The 15,041-nt window shown below is 32.0% G+C and overlaps 3 protein-coding genes across 4 annotated transcripts; all 3 read right to left on the reverse strand.

The window, feature by feature from the left end:
• Nucleotides 1–1,836: 1,836 nt before the first annotated feature.
• LOC126707136 (protein FAR1-RELATED SEQUENCE 5-like) lies at nt 1,837–3,015 on the reverse strand. Its single transcript, XM_050406738.1, has 2 exons — nt 2,383–3,015; nt 1,837–2,316 (listed from the first exon to the last, which is right to left on the reverse strand). Exons 1-2 carry the CDS (start codon nt 3,013–3,015, stop codon nt 1,837–1,839), a joined length of 1,113 nt encoding a protein of 370 aa, XP_050262695.1.
• A 158-nt stretch (nt 3,016–3,173) lies between these two features.
• Nucleotides 3,174–3,641, reverse strand: LOC126707137 (protein FAR1-RELATED SEQUENCE 5-like). The gene has a single exon (XM_050406739.1). It carries the CDS (start codon nt 3,639–3,641, stop codon nt 3,174–3,176), a length of 468 nt encoding a protein of 155 aa, XP_050262696.1.
• A 5,718-nt stretch (nt 3,642–9,359) lies between these two features.
• Nucleotides 9,360–12,233, reverse strand: LOC126706962 (pectinesterase). 2 transcript variants are annotated; one of them, XM_050406554.1, is made up of 3 exons: nt 11,799–12,233; nt 11,056–11,640; nt 9,360–10,172 (listed from the first exon to the last, which is right to left on the reverse strand). In XM_050406554.1, the coding sequence occupies exons 1-3, from the start codon at nt 12,115–12,117 to the stop codon at nt 9,475–9,477; spliced, it is 1,602 nt and encodes a 533-aa protein (XP_050262511.1). In that variant the 5' UTR covers nt 12,118–12,233; the 3' UTR covers nt 9,360–9,474. The 2 variants fall into 2 exon arrangements, with proteins under 2 accessions (XP_050262511.1, XP_050262509.1); XM_050406552.1 differs by having other exon boundaries at nt 11,793–12,230.
• Nucleotides 12,234–15,041: the final 2,808 nt, after the last annotated feature.

Raw genomic sequence — 15,041 nt, forward strand, 5'->3', positions numbered from 1 at the left:
TTTTACATTTTTACATACCAAAAAAGTTTTGTATTTACAGGTAAGCATTTATATTTTCAACACATGGAGTTAGTGCATAATTGAACCTAACTTCATTTCCTGTGTGTGTATATATATATATATATATATATAAACAAATAAATTTATTTGATAAACATGTAAGAAAACATTTATTTTTTACTTGACCAATATTCACAAGATTTGATACTTGAGGCGACAATGGAGTGAAGGTGGTAGTAATGAATGCTGCCAATGTAATCACAATGATTATAAGAGTAAAAATCTAAGAAATGTTCTAGCTACTTACGACTATAAAACATAAAAATTATAAACAATTAAGTTTATTTAAAATTTCATGTATGAAACGTTTACATGTTACCTGACAGACATTCGCATCATTTGATACTTGAGTCAATGATGGAGTTAATGGTGCCTATGTAATCACAATGATTATAAGAGAGACAATTTACAAAATCATCTAATTACTTATAAATTATAATTGCAAAACAAGTAAAAAAGTAAGTTTATTCAAAATATGACAACGTTTACATGTTACCTGACAAACATTCGCATCATTTGATACTTGAGACAATGATGGAGTTAATGGTGCCTATGTAATCACAATGATTATAAGAGAGACAATTTACAAAATCATCTAATTACTTATAAATTATGATTGCAAAACAAGTAAAAAGGCAAGTTTATTCAAAATATGACAACGTTTACATTTTACCTAACCAACATCCGCATGATTTGATACTTGAGACAATAATGGAGTTAATGGTACCTAAGTAATCATAATGATTATAAGAGAGTTTAAGAAATCATCTAATTACTTGTAAGTGCAAAACATGTTAACAAGTAAGTTTACCTTTAAGAATGACATGAAACTAGTTTGATAACTATGAATTGATACCAATTCAGAGGTCATCATTGGTGTGGAAAGGCTGACAAGATAAGTCTGCTATATCAAAAAAATGAAAATCTTATTAATAAATTCACAAATGAAAAGGCAACATTTACATTTTACCTAACCAACATCCGCATAATTTGATACTTGAGACAATAATGGAGTTAATGGTGCCTAAGTAATCATAATGATTATAAGAGAGTTTAAGAAATCATCTAATTACTTGTAAGTGCAAAACATGTTAACAAGTAAGTTTACCTTTAAGAATGACGTGAAACTAGTTTGATAACTATGAATTGATCCCAATTCAGAGGTTATCATTGGTGTGGAAAGGCTGGCAGGATAAGTATGCTATATCAAAAAAAATGAAAACCTTATTAATAAATTCACAAATGAAAAGGCAAGTGTAGTACAACTTCCAATTGCATGAATTATCTATAATACGAATTAAAAAAAAAAAAAAAAAACTCTTACTTGATGTGAATAATGTTCTCCATGTGAGCCATAATTATTATATTGCATGTTAGGAGCAAAACTAGGTTCCTATATGAAAGACAAATATTATTATTAGCCAAAACAATATAAAATTTTTACAAACAATGAAACTTAGTAGAGGATAAAAATAAATAAATAATATTTGCTTTGGAAAGCTGTTGACTAACCTCATCATTTAATTCAGTTCTACCTTTTTTTTTTTTTTTTTTGTTGTTGCTTCTCAACCTAACTTTTCTTTCGTTTTTCACCCTTGTGACCTTCTTTTTTCTTAAGACCTTTAACTCTTTCAACCAAATTTTCCAAATGTTGGTTAGGATCAAGATTTTCATTACCACTACACAATGGCATTTGATGGGGCAATTGATGACCAGTCACAGTTTTTGTTGCAATATCTTCAACCTTTTTTTCATATTCCTCTATCATCTTCTCTATTAAAGCAATGCCACTTCATTGTCTGCTGCTTGAGAAGCTAACTGAACCAACTTGGGACATAATCTTCTATGCCGCTGTGTAGCAATCAAGGTGACATCCTCTTCCACATTTATTCTCCTATTGTCCAAGATACATCCACTTTTTGCCTCTCTTGTCCATCTTTTCAAAATGTACATATCAAGAATTGTCTTTACATTAAGGGAATCAAAGACTTTTAGAATATGGCAACATAAAATCCCAACTATTTCAAACTTTCTACAACTACATGAAAATGTCTTATCTACAGTATCATAAGATACTATGAACTCACCAGGCTTATGTGGAAACTCAACAGTGTATGTATGCACTAACAAGTCCTCTTTGAGATTTTTTATCCTTGCTGTTGATGCCAAGTCATACTGATCATGAAGCATTCGAAATATTGTAGTTGTGTACACTTGTACTGCTTGCTTCAACAAGGGAGAATTTTTCAAGCCCAACTGGGGAAATTTTTGTCTTGTATTAGATTCAGCTTGTAACTCTTTTTCTCGTTTTTACTTAATCACCCAATCAAAATGTGCAAAAAATTCTGCTAGATCCAAATCAGATTTCAAGTAATCTTTTAAATCTCCATTCAAACTTTCATTGAGTTGGGTACTTTGCATTCCCAATGTAAGTTCATTCTTCATGTAACACTTTACCCATTTTCGTTTCAATTTGTAGATACTATCTAACCAACTACGATCATGAATAGCATAAGTGTCAATCATGTCCTCCCACGTTTTTTCAAACTCAATTTCATCATTAAACACAAATATACAAGTTTTAAAAACTTGAAGAAAAGAAGAACCATCTTCAATCAAATTCCCCAAATGTTTTATCCCATTTTGCATTATGTGCCAAGTATATAATCTACAGTAAGTGTTAGGCATTACCTCATTCAATGCCTTTGCCATTGCAGGAGCTTGATCTGTAACAATTGTTTTAGGTCTTTTACCTACATGTGCAACTACAAAGCTTTCAAAAAGCCACTTATATGAATCCACCGTTTCATCATATAAAAGAGCAGCCCCAAAAACCGTTAATTCTCTATGGTGATTGAAATCAGTAAACACCCCTAATAGTCTTAACTCTTTATTAGTACCATATGTAGTGTCAAATGTCATCACATCACCAAAATTAGCATAATCAATAATCATTCTAGCCCAAAAAATGTTTGTAATGTGCTCAACATTATCTAATTGTACTGCATATTGAAAGGATGGATTTGCAGTTAATTGTCCCTGAAAGTATCCTAATAATCATGCACTTAACCATATATCAATTTTTTTTGCCAACTTGTTCTAAGATAATTATGCTAATCAAGCTCAGTGAATCCAAGATTAGCTCTCCCACTAGCCTCTCTACTCATTAACTCATGTGCTACTTTTGGCTTGATTCTAGAAGAGCATGCAAACTCAATCAGTTCTGCATGAACTTCTGAGATTTTCCATTGAGATCTCATCATATAAACTGTTTCTAATGGATGAAGAGTGTGATTATGTTCTTCAATAAAATCAGTCACTTTATACTTCTCAGTTTCTTGCACTAATGAAACATATAGCTTTACAGGACAATTAGTCCTTGTATCATCTCGGTTATGAGTGCGAATCATATCTTCTTTTTTTGGACTTCGAATGCCCTGCTTTGCACATACAAATCCCCTTGATGTTATCTTTCCATCCTTCTTACTTTTATTTATGTAATGTTTTCTAACATCGAAGCCCATTTGCCTTCCATTTTTTAGCCAAAATTCCCATGCATCTTCTAATGTATCGAATTCCATACCAACTCTAGGACTCAATCTTCATTGGCATCCATGACTCTAGGACTCAAATCTTCATTGACATCCATGAATCTAGGACTCAAATCTTCATTGGCATCCATGTTTTGAGAGACTTCTCTCATCACTCTATACAATGAATTAAAGAATACTCTTGTAATTAACAAACAAATGTACAAAATATCAGCTATTATAAATATAGAAGAATGAATGTTTTTCATTAAAAATAAAAGCTGAAAATTTGTGTACCAATATTGTGCTTATCATATATTAGAATTCAACAAACCAATATATGATCATGAGAGATGATGACCCAATTGATAAAGGGCAGTTTTAAGCTAAATATTTTTAAGAAACTGTTAAAGTGTATCATACCTATACAAAGACAAACTTTCAATTATCAAAATTTTATCTCTAAAAAAATTTATCAAAATTTTCTATCCCTATGACAATAAATTTTTATCACTAAATTCTGATTGCAAACTTGAAAGGCAAAGATTAAAACACTACAGTTTAAATACAATGAGGACCTAAAAGCATATAATTCAAGCAATGTAACAGTAAAATAGAGATTTTATACATCTGGGTTTTATCCATACAAGCTTTAGCAAGCCAATTTATTGATTCAATCATCTTCTTTGGTTTATTCCTTAGAGTCCATTTTGTTCTTGTAAGAAGGTTCCTATCATTTTATGAAAACACTTTTTTTTTTTTTAATTTTTTATGAATATTATTTTGTATAAGGAACTTGAAACAACACGAAGAATCCAATGCAAACAAGAATGAACATTTATGTCTCTCTTTTCTTTTGTTGTGAACTTGTGATGGCTAAGTGTTATACTATTATTAAAATAAAATTAATCAGACAAAACTTGATAGGTTAAAGATTTTTATGGAGGAAGTGAAAGAAAAGGTCAAGGCTGTAGAAGTGCAAAGGTGCAATAGCCTTATAAGGTGATTGAAAATAAAAATAAAAATTTCAAGAGCTTGGTTTCAATAGGCCCAACTATCTTGACCCCTGACCCAAGTCTCCTTTTACCCAAAAAAAAAAAAAAAAAAATATATATATATATATATATATATATTTTTTTTTTTGATTCAATTTATACAAAAGAGAGAACTCACCTCCTTGAGTCGGTTGATGTCGGAAGTAACCAATCAAAGATGGACCCGCAATGACTATCACAAAGGGGATTTTGTGGATTTTCTGACGATACAATGGCCAAGTACCGTTGGAACCACCGATTTGGCCAATGGCTTCGTTGCTTCAGAGAGACCTTCACTCTATGAGAGTTGGGACTTGGGATAGCTTCACACACGAGAAAGAGGGAGTGTGAGTGTTTGGGGGGTTTGGTTTCAAATGCTAAGTTTCAGTGTTTGGGTATGAGCTAGGGCTATTGTGACAATGGATTGAAGGAGAGGCATAGAATGGGTTGAAGGAGAGGCAGAGAGCGGCAGCTGTGTAGGGGAGAGAGAGAAAAAAAAATTTGATTTTATGAAAGTTTACTTAGACTTACTAGAAACAGTGGGCGGGCTGTGAAATTTTTTAAGGGTAAATAGTCTTTTTGTTATTTGGTGAGGTGTCAAAGATTTAAGCCATTAGATTAAATCTATGGCTGAGAATTTAGGTATTGCACCTTGTGCAATATCCTAGGTATTGCATGGGATATGAATCCCTTAAAATTGTAGTTGTAACAAGTGGTTGTCTTTTCTATGTGACAATTAATTGGTTACACTTGCATTAATTTTTAAAGTAGTTTATATCTTATACTTGTTAGGATGGTTTAAACTATCTAAAACTTTATAGGTTTTAATAGTTCAAAATTCTACTCCAACTAATTTGTTTTTTATGGACTCCAACTAAAATTTTATTTGTCTTGTTATGATATTTTAATTTAGATAAAACTCTATTATCTAGGCTTTAAAAAATTTAAGATTATACTCCAACTTAAATGCTCTTACCAAAAAATTTCAAGAAAATTTAAAATAAAATTTATTATTTATTTTAATTATATTAATTGTCTTTCATAATTTTATATTTCAATATAGTACAACATGCACAATACATACTATTTCTACATCAAGTGACTCAATATCAATATGTGTTATGATAGTTAATTTAGACTTTAAAGTAGTTTACTAATCATTTTGATAGTTTCAATAATATTTATATTCTTTTATATGAAAATTTTAATTATTCCTTGCTGGCGAACTACTAGTTTTGACAAAAAATATGGACTTGCTAACTACTCTGATGCGATGTTTTTTAGCTTTAATATCATCCATCTTTCGCCAAATTTTTAGTTTAAACGAGTTTGAATCCAAATCTTTTATTTGATAAAAAAGACCTTACCGATAACTTAAATCGAGCCCATAGAATTAGAAACATGTAGTTATAGTTCTCTATATATGAGAAAGTTTGTGGATAACTTTTGTGCCGGAACTTTTTCTACAATGTATAACTGCGATTAGTAAAGAAAAAAAAAATGATATTAATTATCTCATTTAACCTTCATAGGTAAGGTTCTTTTATATAAAAACGTTTTCTATGCTGTGAATGTAATACGATAATTAATTAGTCATAACTCATAAGTAAGGTTCTCTTATATATATATATATATATATATATATGTTTTCAATGTTGTGAGTATAATACGATGATTAATTATGTATCCCCTTCCATAACCACTTCTAATTAAAAATCAGCTCATCGAAGGGATGAGACTTGTGACTACTACCTGCGACGACTAACTATCTTCTCTATCGTCATTATAACAATTGAATTCCATGTTAGATACTTAGATGGTCCAAAACCAAAGTTAAAGATTGATACTTTGATCGGAAATGTGTTCCACGATAAGAAATCCTGTAAGGCTGTAACTTTTAGTGACGCTAAGTCGATAAAGACTTCGGAAAGGACAATAATTAGTTTAAAAGTGGGACAGCCATGTGAATAAAGAGGACTAGCTAGCTAGAAGCTACAATTCTGGTGATTACCAATCAAGTCTAGTCTTATTTTCAATCCACTTTAATTGTGTTCTAGTCCATTTAGGTTGCAACCTGCCCCTTTCTCGCAAAAAACAGAAAAGAAAAAAAAGTATGGCTCTAAATGAGAGGTGCTTGTTCAAGGAAAATTCCAGGAGCCTAAAAATATCACATTCTTTTATAAAATAAAGAGTGTCGGTTAATGTGTGCTTTAAGAACACATATTAATTATTTATTTTTGAAAATATTTTATTGAAATTGAAAAAGTTGTAAAAAAAAGTTGGTATCTTTTTCATTTTTCTATAAAAGTTTTCTTCAAATAGTTTACTAATATATGCCTTATGAGCACACGTTAGTAAAACTTTAAAATAAATTACACTCATAACTCTCTCTCTCTCTCTTAAAGTTTTATAATTAATCACAACTTTTCTATATTGTTGTCTTATTATTATTATTTTTTTAACAAAGAAAAATAGTCAAGCTCACCGCCACACAAGAAGTCGATGGATCCAACCCAAGCTTACCATTTTAAGAGAGCCAAAGACACTAACACAAGAGACTTTATCTATATAGTAGATAAAGTCTATATACTATAAAATTTATTTCTTTTTGGATGAATAATAGTTGTGTTAATATATATATATATATATATATATATATAGTTCAAACTTTAATATTCTCTGTAGAAATTAAGCTAGTGAAAAGAATCTAATTCTCTATTTATATTTAAGGCAGAATAGAAGATGTAACCCTAATGGACCCCATTGATGTACGACTTCAATTCAAACTATTTAGGGCTTGACTCATTAGAAATTAAGCTCACTTCCAGCTGTTGGAGAGTGAACTTTATCTATGACCATTTCAAGCCCACCGACAATGGAATTTGAATTCTCCACCAACAATGTTAATACAATTTGGCGTTTCCTACCGAGTGCTATTATATGCATGAGTCATTTGCAAAGTCTTTGACACGTAAGAGCATCCCATCAGTATGTGTAAAGTCTTACAAAATAGAAAAAGTATTTGATTTTACACATTTTAAGTAAAAAAACACCCATATCAGTGGATGTAAAATTGTGCATAAATGCATAAGAGCTACAGTAACTATGCAAATATGCACAATTATTATGCAAATATGCACAATTACTGTAGCTTTTACATTTAATATTTTAATAATTTCTGATTCGCTCCTTTTTTCTCTCTCTTCTCCATCTACAAAACTAACGCATTTTGTCCCTCATCATGTTCTTTCTTCCTGTGATACACACACTCCCATAGACACAAAATCAAAAATCAACTACAAAAATAAAAAATCAACCACAAAATCAACAATTGGAACAAAATCGTTGGATCGGTGATCATGGATTGGAGAGGCGATTTGGATCGGAGATGTGGATTGGTGTTGATGGAGATCGGTGATGGGTTGATGGAGATTGGTGTTGATGGAGATCGATTTTGTGGGTTGACAGAGATCGGTGTTGATGGAGTGCTTGTGATGGTGCTTCTAGGTTGACAGAGATCGGTGGATTGGAGAGGCGTTGTGGTGCTTGTGATGGTTGTGGTGTTGATGGAGTGCTTGCTTTGGTGCTTCTGGTTTTGACCGTGAGAGAAAGAAGAAGAAAGAAGAGGAAGAAAAGAAAGAGGAAACGGCAGAGAGATAAGGAAAAAGAAAGAAGAAGAAAGTAGAGGAAGTATAGGAAAAAGAAATAGTAGATAAAATAATATTAAAAAAAGAATATAAAAATATTATTTATATAAAATATAGTGTATAATAGATGGACTGATGTGAGTGTTTTGTAAAAATGAATGTGTAAAATAGAAAAAAGTAATTTTTTTAATGCAAAATAGATGATAAGTTTGCATCCACTGATGTGGATGCTAAGTGTAACACAATGATATGCAAAACAAGCCTTCAAACTAGGCATCAAACAGTGCCCAAACCACCTCATTCAGTTTGGTATAAATGTGACAGGAATCAGCTGTTGGCTCATTTTCCAAATGAAATAGGTAAAATGCTGTTTCTCAAAAAAAAGAAAAAAGAAAGTAAAATGTTAATTTTTCTTATTCGGTAATTTTGTTGCTTAGGTTGTTTTAATTGTGAACATATTTGTTGACCTGAGAGCACTAAAAGAATGCCATTTGACCTAACTGATAATTTCGTAACTGTGAAAGATGAATAGTTTATATTCAACATTGTCATTCTTATTAGCTTAAATTTTCATGATGAATGTTCCCATGTCGCATGAAGCACTCACAAAAAGAAATACCATGTTAAAGTAATTAATGTCTTTTGCCTTCAGTTAGGAGTCCTCACTTTTTTTCCATATATCAGCTATATCATTAGTAAGTAATAATGTTACTACTTATTTCCCTCAAACTTTTTGGAAATGTTCTTTTTTGAACAATAGAGAATGACAAGTACAAGAGGTGCCTCCAGTGTCCAGATAAAGCATAGAAGTCAACTATAAAACAGCAACCAAATTAAGGAACAGATATTTATAATCATTACCATTCCAAGATGAAAAAGACGGCAGAACAATATGACCTTTTTGTTTCTTTTCTTGGGTAATTGATCTAGAGTTACAAACTATATAGTATATAAACACACACATATATATATATATATATATATATCTTAAAACAAATATTATTATGTGTGAGCAATCCTAAGATCTACTTGCTTTCTGCAAATAAAAATCTTATTTTTCCTTCTTAATGTTTTACTTTATACTCTATTAATAATACTAGTATGTATTTAATAATAATAAAAAAAGATAAAACGACATTACATAACATTATTTATGGAGTATAAAGTGAGACACTCATAATAAAATTAAAGATTTTTCTTCGCTCAGTCCAGACCGGAGATGAAAGGTATGCCGGTGAAAGGCAGCCATGAAGTCCCAGCGATAAACTTAGAGACGGTAAATTTGACTGCTTCATCGGCTCCAATAACATGATATCCAGGCCACTGCACCCTCTTGGAAAGTCCAGCTCCAGGCCCTACATTTGAGTACTCTGCAAAATACAGATTCTTGAGGGTAGAACTTTCGGCTCCAGACCATTCAATCCAACCTCTAGGCGCTATAGCATCATCTAAGGTTGATTCCATTATTACTGCTCTAGAGTACTCCCTCCATGGCCTCCCTAGATAGGAATTGTATGAATGTTTGACAGCAGAAAAATCTGAGCTCACCATGATCTTACACTTTTGAACCGAGAAGCCAGTATTTTGACCAGGGTCATTCCTCCCATTTGCTAGGATCACATTGTAATAACCACGTTGTGGTCTACGAAGTATTAAATTGCAGCTCTGAAAAACAGCCACAGCGTTTCCAAAAATGAAGTCTATGGTGCCATAGATGTCACATTCTCTATAGAATTGACGGAGTGCAAGCGCATATAAACTGTCCTGGTAGCCTGCAATGCTACACCTGAAGAAGACTGAATGGTCTGAAGCAACATACACAGCCAGGGCTTGTTCTCCTTGAGGACCGGCTGTGTTATGAAATCCAATGTCACGAGCAATGAATCCGTTACCTGTGATTGCTGCGCAGCCAGAATATAGTATAAATTTTATAGTATATTATATTAAATAGTATAAATTTTATTATATAATTCTTACAAACTAATAAGTCTAATATATTTTATTCTTAATTTTCTAAATAGATGCTAAATCCTTATGAATACTAACACACATATATTAATTAGTGTACATATTCATAGTCACACACACATATATAAATAAATATATATTGGTGAATACTTACATATTTTTATACATGTAGGAACCGTAGAACATATATAATTGTGGAAATGTTGTCTTTAGACTAGGTTCCGTTTGGTTATAGTTTATTTAGTTAAAATTGAAAACTTTTTACTGAAAATACTTTAGGAAAAAAAAAAGGCTAAAAACTAACTAATTGTTTTTTTTTTTTTTTTGCTGAAATTAAGTATTGCAGAAAAAAAACTGAAAAGATTAAGAGTACAGTAGAAAAAGCCATTTGCACACTCAAAAAACAAACTGGCCTTTTACACAACTCGTGAGCCTATAAATAATGCAATTAGATTCATGAATAGTAAAAAAAAAAGCTAAAAACTCTAATAAATTTCAGTTTTCATCACTTCCCAAACTCACCCTAATTGTTTTTTTGGGTGAGGCTTCCGTCTGCTACAATAGGTAATTGGATTAGGAACATAAGATTAACATGTGATTAATTTTGGACATTAATTTGTCATGTTTATATCACCTCTTCTGCTCCAATTAATGCATTAAATAGAAGCACTCAAATGCACGGAAAAGAAACCAAACTCGTTTTTTTAACGCCTTTTTTTACTACCTTAGCTTCGTACGGTTGCCTAATTAAGACACAATACATACAAGCTAGCAAGAGAGAGACAGAGTGAAAGAGAGAGTGCCAAAAGTACTGACTGAATGTGGCAGAGGCAGCCAGGGAAGAGCCTTTAGCAACACAATCGTCGCCAACTATAATAGTGGAATATTTGCCGTCTCCTATCAAGGTAATGCCATCTTTCTTAGTGTGAATCTTCTCCTTATAAACCCCTGACTTCACGTAAATCACAAACTGTTTCCCAGAAGCAGCTTTGATGGCTTCCGACACAGTTTTATAGTTGCCTGAACCATCTTTGGCAACTATGACATTTGCCTTTGCCTCAACGAGCTTTCTATCTCGAGTAAATACCCACTTTGGAAAAGTTATGCTCTTCTTTGACTTACCAGTACCAGTTTTGGTGATCCTGTTGACAAGAGCTAATGGATTACTTCCCAATTGAGATAGATAATCCATCTTCTTAGATATCTGGTTCTGAACTATATTCAAGTACTCTTCGGAGAGACTGAGGCTGTCGGCTGAGTCTTTACAAGCTTGTTGGAAAGTCAAGGCAGCACTTAGCCATGTTTGAATGTCATGCTTGTTTTTCTCCGGAGAATCTTTTAGGGCTGACATGGACTGCTCAAGCCATTTGAGAGACATGTTCATGAGCTCTTCACAATAGCCTACCATATCAAAAACAAAAATTGGGGCTTAATCAATTAAGAATATAAAAAAAAAACACACAAACAGAGTAACACATAAACAAACATGTAATATTGTAATTGGAAATTGGAGCCTCTGTCAACAACATGCAAGTGAAGCTGTTGGTTATTACCCCCACCAGTGACATAATGGGCACGTTCAGCTAATTCTTGGGCTTCAAATTGGGAGCTGAATTTTGCAAAATTTGAAGTGGTCAGCTTCGTCTCAGAGATGGTCTTGTTAACAAGAGCCAACACAATGTCAACAGGTTGATTGGCTGAGCCCAATCTGGTCAAGGTTTCAACGCAGAGGCTAGGATATCTAGTAAAGCCGCATTCCTTTACATAATTTTGATTATCATCCATGGCATCCCATGAAATGGAAGCCCCTCCTAGACCTAATGCACATAATCCCAACACCCCAAACACTAGAAAAAACACTAGAAGTCCCATCCTCATACCAAAGGATTGAACAATTTAAGTTACAACAAGTCTCAGCCAACTGTAATGAACTCACATATAATTCCAAATCAGTCTTATTAGCACTTGTTATGATGGCTTAATTCTCATAGGTGGTGTTCGGTGATACGTCTCATCCAAATTTAATTTCCTAATCCATTCAGTGGCAGTGGCCCTTGTTTTGTAATCCACTAGTCATGACAAGGATTATCTCTATTGCTTTGCTGGCCGTATATGTTGTACATACTGCTCATACGGAACATTTTAGAGTACTTTGTAGGTCCGGGACACACACGACGATGCCATTGCCTTACCTCCTTTATTATTAATCAATCTTTCTTAAAGCATTTGATGGTGCTTGCTTTTATCTTATCCAGTACTCTGAACATTCCAAACAAGAAAATTACAAAAGGAAAATATAGTTGAGATATTCTTATAGGATTTACACAAAAAGACACGATCGTGTCTTTAACTCACGATTTTCAATTTAAAAAGGTGTGTAACAGCGTGTGTGTAGTTTTACCCAAATGAAAGAGAACAGAGTGATGTATATATGTAGGTCATAAATTCTTTTGTTAACCATCGATTGGAGAATCTAACCAAATGTTGTGTACTAACAAATTTAAAACGCAAAGCAGATGCGAATGATCCAGACGGCCAGTTCTTTCAGTTTGTTCAAAACTTGGTATTTTCCAAGGCCACTAATATTCAGAGATCTATAATAGGAATGTTTTGTACAAAGAAGGGAACAGCAAATAAGCTTAGAAAATGTGAGACATAAGTACAATTGTACTTGGTAAATTCGAGGATTTGAAAAGTTGTTCATGCAAAATTATCAAGCTAACAAGTAATTGGGTTATTTGAAAAAGAACTAGCTTATTATTATTATTTTTTGAGAAAGTGGAACTAGCTTATTTATTTATTTATTTATTTTTTGAGAAACAAACACACACACAGGGGAGAGGGAAAGGGGTTCTAATATAAAGACACATCACAACTCCACTCAAAAGCCTTGGTAACTTTTAAGGGAAGACGAGGCAAGTTATATTACACACAACACATTTTCTTAAGCAATGTGAAACAATTACTATTTTTTTTTAGAAACAAACAAACACACATACACAGGGGAGAGGGAAAATGGTTTTAACACAAAGACACACCATAATTCCACTCAAAAGCCATGATAACTTTTAAGGGAGGGTAAGACAAGTTATACTACACATGACACAATCTCTTAAGCAATATGGGACAATGACCCCTTTTTTTTTTGTGAGAGAACTAGCTTAATTAATTTGCTTAAAAACTTTTTTTTTCTCACTTTTAAATAGTTAAGTTAGCAACAAATAGTAGGCCAAAAAAAAAAAAAAGAAGAAGTTAGCACTGAATAAGCTTACTTAAAAAAGGGAATAAGGATTTTAGTGTTGGAGACAAGATGAAAAGAAAAGATTGAAAGTAAAAATTTCTTTAGAGAATATTAATTAATATATGTAAGAAAATATATAAATATCAAACTAAAATTTAATTGTCATACCAAATATAGTTTAAATGTAAACTGTATTATGAATAACGATAATTACAAAATTTTATTTTTATTATTACTATTTTTTCTAACTTAGTTTTCCAGCATTTTTCAAGCATCTTACTATTCTTTTGAGTATGAATAGTCCTCTTATGCCACACATTATAGAGATAATGAAATTATTTGTGGATGGTATCCAAGATACTAGTTATAAGTTTTGAATCCACTTCATATCTCTCATGAAACCCTTGTTTAAGGCGTGATTGAAACTCAATTTAATCAATATAATCCAAAGGTTTCTTTATAATCTTAGTCAAAGAAATCTACCCAATTTACTAGGTAAAGATTTCAACTGACTTCTAAGCCCAACCCAATTAAATTAAAAAGATTAAGTTATAAAGATTAATTTAATCTCAAATCATTAATAATCTTTCATAATGGTAAGCCAATATAAAAAAAAAGTGAAATGGGTCACTTTTGTCACTAATAATAAACTTGACAGATTCTATAAAAAAAAACTTGACAGAATAGGGAGACTAAAAAAGGTCTGAAGTGACAGAAGTACTTTGATCTATTTAATTGGATGATGAAAGTTCAATAGGAAAAGGTGTTACGGAGAATGCAGACAAAAGTGTTAGTTGTGAATCGACAGCGTCGGTCGCCTCCTGTGAAATTTCAGGATTCATGCAACTTTGTAAAGATGCAACATTGAAGCCCGCGCATATTCCAAATATTAATTAACATGGCACAATCGAATGGGAGGCAATAAAAATTCAACATATCATTTTCCCTCATACTCATAATATCCTATCCAACACTATTAATCTCTAGTGACATATATATTAGCATATAATTACCACCCCATTTCCTTTTAATATTAGTTTTTTTATTTTTTTATTATAACTTGTTTGAGCATTAATTGATATTGCATGTTCTATGCAGTATATTTTTAACACTTTCTCTGTGAGAAACACGTGAAATTTGTAACCCAGTCAAGTTTTGTAGCTCAAGTAACATCTAACGATTTTTTTAACGAAAATATAATCCAAAGGTTTCTTTATAATCTTAGTCAAAGAAATCTACCCAATTTACTAGGTAAAGATTACAACCGACTTCTAAGCCCAACCCAATTAAATTAAAAAGATTAAGTTATAAAGATTAATTTAATCTCAAATCATTAATAATCTTTCATAATGGTAAGCCAATAAAAAAAAAAAAGTGAAATGGGTCACTTTTGTCACTAATAATAAACTTGACAGATCCTATCAAAAAAAAAAAAAAAAAAAAAAAAACTTGACAGAAGAGGGAGACTAAAAAAGGTCTGAAGTGACAGAAGTACTTTGATCTATTTAATTGGATGATGAAAGTTCAATAGGAAAAGGTATTACGGAGAATGCAAACAAAA

This window comes from Quercus robur, chromosome 11 (assembly GCF_932294415.1).
Source record: "Quercus robur chromosome 11, dhQueRobu3.1, whole genome shotgun sequence".
Classification (NCBI taxonomy): domain Eukaryota; kingdom Viridiplantae; phylum Streptophyta; class Magnoliopsida; order Fagales; family Fagaceae; genus Quercus; species Quercus robur.

What these genes read in the sequence shown, in the direction of transcription:
- LOC126707136 (XM_050406738.1), bottom strand. Translation starts at nt 3,015, where the DNA reads ATGATTATTGATTATGCTAATTTTGGTGATGTGATGACATTTGACACT. An exon ending in TTTTTGCACATTTTGATTGG is followed by an intron (nt 2,317 to 2,382) that starts GTGATTAAGTAA and finishes AAATTTCCCCAG; the next exon opens with TTGGGCTTGAAAAATTCTCC.
- LOC126707137 (XM_050406739.1), bottom strand. Translation starts at nt 3,641, where the DNA reads ATGGAATTCGATACATTAGAAGATGCATGGGAATTTTGGCTAAAAAAT.
- LOC126706962 (XM_050406552.1), bottom strand. Translation starts at nt 12,117, where the DNA reads ATGAGGATGGGACTTCTAGTGTTTTTTCTAGTGTTTGGGGTGTTGGGA. An exon ending in CCATTATGTCACTGGTGGGG is followed by an intron (nt 11,641 to 11,792) that starts GTAATAACCAAC and finishes TTGATATGGTAG; the next exon opens with GCTATTGTGAAGAGCTCATG. An exon ending in GGCTGCCTCTGCCACATTCA is followed by an intron (nt 10,173 to 11,055) that starts GTCAGTACTTTT and finishes CTGGCTGCGCAG; the next exon opens with CAATCACAGGTAACGGATTC.